The 6,871-nt window shown below is 46.8% G+C and overlaps 1 protein-coding gene across 1 annotated transcript; it reads right to left on the bottom strand.

The window, feature by feature from the left end:
- Positions 1-2,995: 2,995 nt before the first annotated feature.
- On the bottom strand, positions 2,996-5,372 carry K444DRAFT_308868 (uncharacterized protein). Its single transcript, XM_024871793.1, has 5 exons — positions 5,273-5,372; positions 4,439-5,181; positions 4,227-4,373; positions 3,829-4,178; positions 2,996-3,732 (listed from the first exon to the last, which is right to left on the bottom strand). Exons 2-5 carry the CDS (start codon positions 5,130-5,132, stop codon positions 3,271-3,273), a joined length of 1,653 nt encoding a protein of 550 aa, XP_024744625.1. The 5' UTR covers positions 5,133-5,181; positions 5,273-5,372; the 3' UTR covers positions 2,996-3,270.
- Between the last annotated feature and the right edge of the window lie 1,499 nt (positions 5,373-6,871).

The raw sequence follows: 6,871 nt of genomic DNA, 5'->3' as shown, positions 1-6,871 counted from the left end.
AAATTTATAACAAATAACGCCTGAAAATGGAAATATTAGTGCTTAATAGCCCTAGGTTAAGTGTATTTAAATATTAAAAAAATTATAATTTTAGGTATTATAGTTATAAAGATAAAGATATAAATATTCTTTCTCTTACTAACTCGCAAAAGCTAAGGCATGCTAATAATAATTAAACTGTACTCGACCCGCATGGTCAGCTGATTTACTTCGCTAATTATAAATAATTCGAGGTAATTTAAATCTCCTCAAATCTCTGTATATAGCTTATTATACAAACTTCTATATCTCTATATTTAGCAACACCATAATTATAATTTTTGGATGAGAAGAATCCCCTTATTCTAGCGTATATAATCATATTTATTTCTTATTTTTCGAATGTGTGGTTGTTAAATTAGAGAGGCTCAAGAATTCTAAGCGATACTTTCTCCTGAGAGGTGTATATCCTCAACGAACAGCAAAAGTGAATATGGAATTGCACAATGACGCAACTACCCCGCACTAGTGACTTTATTTTCTATAAAACTATGACTCCATTCCATCTTCGCTCCAAAACCTCCATCCTTCTTCCATATTTTTTCGACTTCGCCATCAACACCAAGAGCTTCTGCCCTCCACCAATACCTTCTCCATTAATACCTTTATTAATACCTTTATCAATACCTCCATCAATACCAAGAGCTGGCATCTGACTGCCTTACAACCTTCCTCTCCTCCTCCTCACCCCTCCTCACCCCTCCTCCTCACCCCTCTTCCTCACCCCTCTTCCGAACCCCTCCTCCTTCGACACTTCTTCCATCAACACCAAGAGCTGGCATCTGACTGCCTTACAACCTTCCTCTCCTCCTCCGAACCCCTCCAAACCCCTCCTCCGAACCCCTCCTCCTTCGACACTTCTACCAACAACACCAAAAGCTGGCACCTGACTGCCACTTCCGGGTCACTTTTATCCAGAACTCCCATACCATAAGTCTTCAACCCACTTGCTCCTTAGAAAGCTAAATTTTAGATCCCTCCTCCCCTTCTCCGACATCTCCTTCTCCCCTTTTCCGACACCTCTTACGCCTTCGGGCCCTTTGGGAGTACCCTCTCTCGAACTTCCAAAAAAGAGGCTAACTCCTGTTTAGATCCCTCCGAACTTCAACACCTCCTCCCCTCCTTCGACACTCACAAAAGCCTTCGGGCCGCTGCTAAGTACCCCCATTCTTTGTCTTGGAATATATGCTAACTTATTCTTGTAGGAAATAGCCCTTCTCCCTCCGATCTCGACTCCTTCAATACATACTCCTCGCCTTCGGGCTATTTAGACGTCTCCCCGTTCGCTTTTACGGAACATATGCTAACTTACTTTTTAGTTCCCCTCGCCTCACCTCTCCTTCGACGTCACCGTGTGTGTGCCTAGTTGGCACTGGTTCTTACAGCCCATAGTTGGGCTTTCCATTTGTCAAACACCCGGGTGTTTTGTTTTACTTTTGCTTTGCGTATTTTGTTTTGCGTGCTTTACTTTCCTTTTATTATGGGTTGGGACTCAAATGGTATTTACCTTGAGCGCTCGCACTCTCGGGCATGTAAGACTCCTACAGATCTTTCGGGATCGTAAACCAGCCTACTTTGGTTCGGGGGAGCTTCCTCGAGAGTGTTCCAGGAGTTATGGTATTTACCGCGACCCCTCCCAAAGATCAATATGGCGTGGGTATTTCTGGTCCATTCTCTCTCTGTGGAGCAAACCGCTGCCCTAAGTCCATACAAAAGTCCCAATTGTCCCTCGAGTTAAAGCATGGGCACTCCTTATTCCTATTAAATTAGGTGCAAAGGACAGCAGGCGCCTTCGGGCTAGACTGCAGTGCCAGTTAAGTGCTAAGACTCCCTGTACCTATCTCGCAAACTTGTAGTTCGAGACATGTTGCATTTGACGGGGCTTCCATATCCAATTGCTTTGCGCTGCAGTAAAACGTCTTGGCATTGCAGTTGGGGGAGTTCTGCTTTGTAATCTTGTCTACTACTTGTAGATTTTCTAGCTAATAAGTCTTGGCCGATGGCTAAGAAACTTATTAGCTACTCTGTCTAAAGCCTCTGGGAGCGGGAAGTTGCCTTGATAAAGACTCAGCGTCAAAAATAGGTTCAACTGATCAATCCAAACGAGGAGTTTATGGCAGGAGTCTCTGCGTATGGGTGATTCCATACAACGAACTCAAGTCCCTGTCCCTGGTTGTACGAGTGAGCCGTACAAGAAACTCTTTCTGGCCTATCGGAGCAGTCCCTGTCCCTGGTTGTACGAGTCGTGACGTACAACAAACTCAAACTTTTCTTGGGTTATCTTTGGAAGAATTGGCAAGCTTTTCTAGACAGACTCATTGAGGCCTTGGTTTTCAAAGGTGTCAGTCCAGCCTTCTCACTCCCCCCTTGGGTGATAGTTCGGCTCTCAGGAATCGTATGCAAACGTCGGAACGAATGAGGAGACGTACTGCATGCGCTTTCTGGATAGATTGGGATGGAACCTATGGGATTCCCGCGATATTTTTATCAAATCTATGGCACTGGCTGGCGAAGACTTTGATAACCTTAATGAGACTTGAATTGCGAGCCCGGCCCTCAGATTTCCCGCTCAACTTGAAGGTTGAGCAGTCCACAACAGGTTGCCTGTTGTGGAACGTATTACACTCTTTTCCCAAAGAGTGCCGGGTGCCAGTAATGGTCCGGAAGCCCCAAAGCCCTTGAGACTCTTCGTGAGTTTCGGGCTTTGGGGCTTTTCTACGGCCAGCCGATTGTATGGAGTCACGTGACCACGCGGGTCCGGCATTGATATAAAGCAATTGGCAACTTTGTACATAGATATAGTATGGTTTTTAGTATAGCTAGTCTAATACATTATATATCCATATGTAAATGCCTGCAATTTCATTATTATAACGTAATATATCCTTGATATAAAAATCCCTTTGCAACCCTAGACTTTTAGGAGCCTCCTCTATACCAAAGGCAGAGTATATAATGCTGTTTGGGCATTAAACTCAAAAGGCAAAGGATTATAAAGGCCCTAATAATCGCAAGACTTTGTAAACTTGGGTGGATTTGAGTATCATAAAAGCATTGAATTTAGCAGCCTGACTTTTAAATTGCATGAGAACTAATCAAAGAGCATTGCTTTAAAGCATCAATCATAAATTCCAAGTGCATACATATCCGCAAGGAAATAAGACCCAAAACAGCACTAAGCTAATTGCAAGACATAGGAAAAAGCACATTGGATATCAGGCCCATTTTTTCTCAACTACCTTGACCTCGGCGGACATTCATGCGTAATTTATCGGACCTTGTACGATGGGTTCGCTCAGGAGAAGTAAGGTCAATTGGCCTGGGGAGTTCAACGATGATAGTTGGACTTCCGTCCGGGGCAACAGGCGGAGTGCTGGCAGTGGCCCGGGTGCCTTGGGTTTCACCCGCAAAGCTAAAGACATTATGCCCGTTAATTCTCTGTATCTGATGAGGAAGAGGGGTAGCATATTCATACCTCTGACGTGCCCGTTGCTGCGGAGTAATGCTTACACGGTCCATGAGATCAACCATAGTCCCCTCTGCTGGAGGAGAGGATGGTAAAATTGAAGGAGGATCTGATAGCCCACTGCTATTATTGTCATCGTTGCCATTGGGATTAGCTTCGGCAGCACTTTCAGCAGCACTTTCCGCATTATCTTGCGGCTCCCAGAGGTCGGCAAGTGGAGAAGAATCCTGGCACGTATAAGTTAATTAAACCTAAAAACAAAAAAGGGTCTATAGAAGGAACAAAGAGTAGGAGCCAGAATTAAAGGAGAGGATTATACATACGCCTTCATTTGCCCACCGGTTTATCAGATCCCTCCTTGCTCTCAAAGTCTCACGCCTGCGCTGGCGGGCAATGCTCTCCTGGGCTCTCTGGGCCTCCTCAATCTGTTGTTTGATCTCCTCAAGTTGCTGCGCCTTCTGAGCATTTTCCAGCTCTTCACGAGCAACTTCAAGACGGAGATCTTCGTATAGAGTCTCCTTCTGAGCATTTTCCAGCTCTTCACGAGCAATTTCAAGACGGATATCTTCGTATAGAGTCTCATCCTGGTACAAAACAAGGAAAATCATCCAGACGCCCTTAGGGCCCAGATACATGCCGCAGCGGGAAAGGTCAAAGACAGTTTGAATAGAACCTGGCAAGACCGTAAGTTCCTGGGCTCTTTTACTATTGGGACCAGTACAGAACACCAGTTCATTCGCATTGTCAATAAATTGACGATGGCGGGTAGGTCCGCCAATGCGGAGAGAGAAGTGAGGGAGTAGCTGCTGAGAAACTACATCGGAAAGGGTAGAAAAGACTCGATTATTTATTTCAAATCGAAAGCCACCTATCAAAAAACATCTATTAGAATTCGTATAGAGAATCTAGTAAAAGAAATAGGAGAAAACTTACCACCGACTTCTTCAGAAAGTTGGATGGTTCTTTGCTCAGCTCTCCAATTCTTCATATCATCAAATGCCCACTTGCGGAGAACTAGCTGTAAAACCACGGTCTGTGATTCCATAAGACTAGATCCGGCCACATTTTGATTCATGAGACCTTGAAGGGCTCCAGGTAGCCTATTACCGGCATGAGGAGCTACGGCCTGGGCAGCGGCCTGAGCAACTCTCGCATTTGCAGCCCGTTGAGCTTGTGCAGCAGCATAAGTACTACTGGAAGAGTGGTTAGGTCGAGCAACATGGCTCGCAGCAAAAGGGAATACGGAAGGGAGTAGTTGTGGGGCCATTGGAGCAGGAGGAGCCTGGGGTGGAGCAGAACTAGCACCTGGCGGCTGTATAGCGACAGCAACTGGAGGAACAGGTGCAGTAGACATTCCTGGAAGAAAAGATGCGGGATGAGGATGCTGAGAAGAGCTAGGGATCTGAAGTGTCCCAGGTACAAAGAGGGGGGCAGATGCGGACGGAATTCCAGAGCCATGAGGTTCAAGTCCACTGGCATTGCTGCTCTGGGCAAGTAAAGCGGCGGCCTCTGCATCATATTCGTCGTTGGTAGATCGACAGAACTCGCAATATTGGATATTGCCATGCCAGCGTTCGGCCGCGGGGCGTGCAGTATTGGGGCAGGTTTTGAGAAACGGTGGTGCCATTTTGAGAGGTAAGAATTTGAGGGTATAGAATATTCGTATAGTAGATAAACTTGACAATTCTATCAGTGCTGCTCTCAAAAGTAAGAAGGGGGTTTCGAAAATAATATATTCAATAATAAACGACACCCATCTTGACATACCTAGTCACTCCGCAACCGGCTCGTTCAACCACCCCATATCGTCAGGAGCATCACCAATAAAGGGCCATTCCTGGGTAAAGTCCTGGACCATTGGGAACTGTACGGGTATCCTTCCGGCCTGTATATTGTTCACATACTCTGCATTTGTCAGGACAACTTGCTTGAGGATCCCATTCCGCGCAATAGCGGTATCGTATCCACCAGTCGGCTTCTCGGACTCTCCCAATATCGGCAGCTGCCCTGAGGCTATATGTGCCCGGACTGCATATCGGAGCTGGTGGTAAGCTTGAACATGCAGTCGGTCGCCGTTTCCATCGGCATCTCCCATGCGAATATCGGCCATATTCACACCGTAAGACATGAGCTTCCAATAGCACCACTCCAGCGTTTCTCTCGGCAGAAACTCGTTAATATCTATGTTGGCATGTGAGTAAACTGTCCGTGCAGAGCTGTGCGAGGTCACATTACTCACCCCAAACTGAGCAATCATCAAGGATTGCATCGCAAAGCTCCATATCTACAGGGCGACCCCAGCGCTGTGCCCCGCCTGGGGGCCTCGTATATAGTCTGAATGGCTTGCCGGCTACCATATTAGGCCTAGATCTGTCTTTTCTGATCCTGTGGATGTTCCACAAGTCCGCGAACCTATGCACCTCGTTTTGGATCCGCCGCATGTAAAGTGCCAGCAGAGCAATCCGGTCCCATGGGTATTGGTGATTGTAACCCCCGGTGTGGGCCAGTTCCTGAAAGTAGTTCTGTATATGCCAATCGGAATTAGTTATATGATCCGGCGCCATGACACTGGACCTGATAGCCTTGACAAAAAGCGGTGTGATCATTGGTACCCGATACTCCCTCCCAATAATAGAAAGAACGAGGGGCAGATGTAGGGAAACGGAATTGCTCACGCGCCACCGGTACAGCTGGCTCTTCTGAAGCTCCTGCCACCAGGATTCAACCCGCTGATTCTCGGTGCTTTTCCCAGAAATAAAGCAGTCCTCCACGCGCACAACTGACGGATCGGCTATCCGCGAGAATGCGAAGTGTGCTTCGGCAACAAGGGGGAGTTCAGAGCCTCGATCAGCCCTAAAGAAGTGAGGGCAGTAGCCCATTTGAGCACAAATCTGAAGATACTGCTGTACAACCGAATGGGCAGTCCGATTGGAGATTCCGACATACACCCAGATGATATTACGTGAATAAGCATCGATACAAGCGTATATCTCGATCCCAAATGGCGACAGCTTGTCGTGTCCATCAATTGACCAAATCCAGTCCGGCCCAGGCACAATATATTCTCCCTTCTTGGACTGCATCCGTCGCATTCGTAGTGCAATTGCCTCGGGATCCAGGAGTCGTAACATCGCATATAAGCTCTCCCTGTAGACAACAAAATACGTCAGTAAACAAGGCCCTAACCTTCCAAGCTGGGGCGAAACAGTGAAGTGTAGAAAGACTGACCGGGTCACTAGTAAACCTTGTTGACGGAAGTACGCGTGCAAATGCCGCCGTCCATAACCTGCAACCCGCCCATCATTCAGCTCACTCTGCAGTATTGCAAACAGTTGCTCGTCCGCCGCTTGCCTGTCCATTGTAGTC

Source organism: Hyaloscypha bicolor, assembly GCF_002865645.1.
Source record: "Hyaloscypha bicolor E unplaced genomic scaffold K444scaffold_4, whole genome shotgun sequence".
NCBI classification, from domain to species: domain Eukaryota; kingdom Fungi; phylum Ascomycota; class Leotiomycetes; order Helotiales; family Hyaloscyphaceae; genus Hyaloscypha; species Hyaloscypha bicolor.
The sequence above is the reverse complement of the archived record's forward strand: the minus strand, read 5'-3'. Positions and strand labels throughout refer to the sequence as shown.

Coding starts and splice junctions, on each gene's coding strand:
- K444DRAFT_308868 (XM_024871793.1), bottom strand. CDS start 5,132: ATGGCACCACCGTTTCTCAAAACCTGCCCCAATACTGCACGCCCCGCG. Junction 4,374..4,438: donor ACTTTCTGAAGAAGTCGGTG/GTAAGTTTTCTC, acceptor GTTTTTTGATAG/GTGGCTTTCGATTTGAAATA. Junction 3,733..3,828: donor ACCGGTGGGCAAATGAAGGC/GTATGTATAATC, acceptor TATACGTGCCAG/GATTCTTCTCCACTTGCCGA.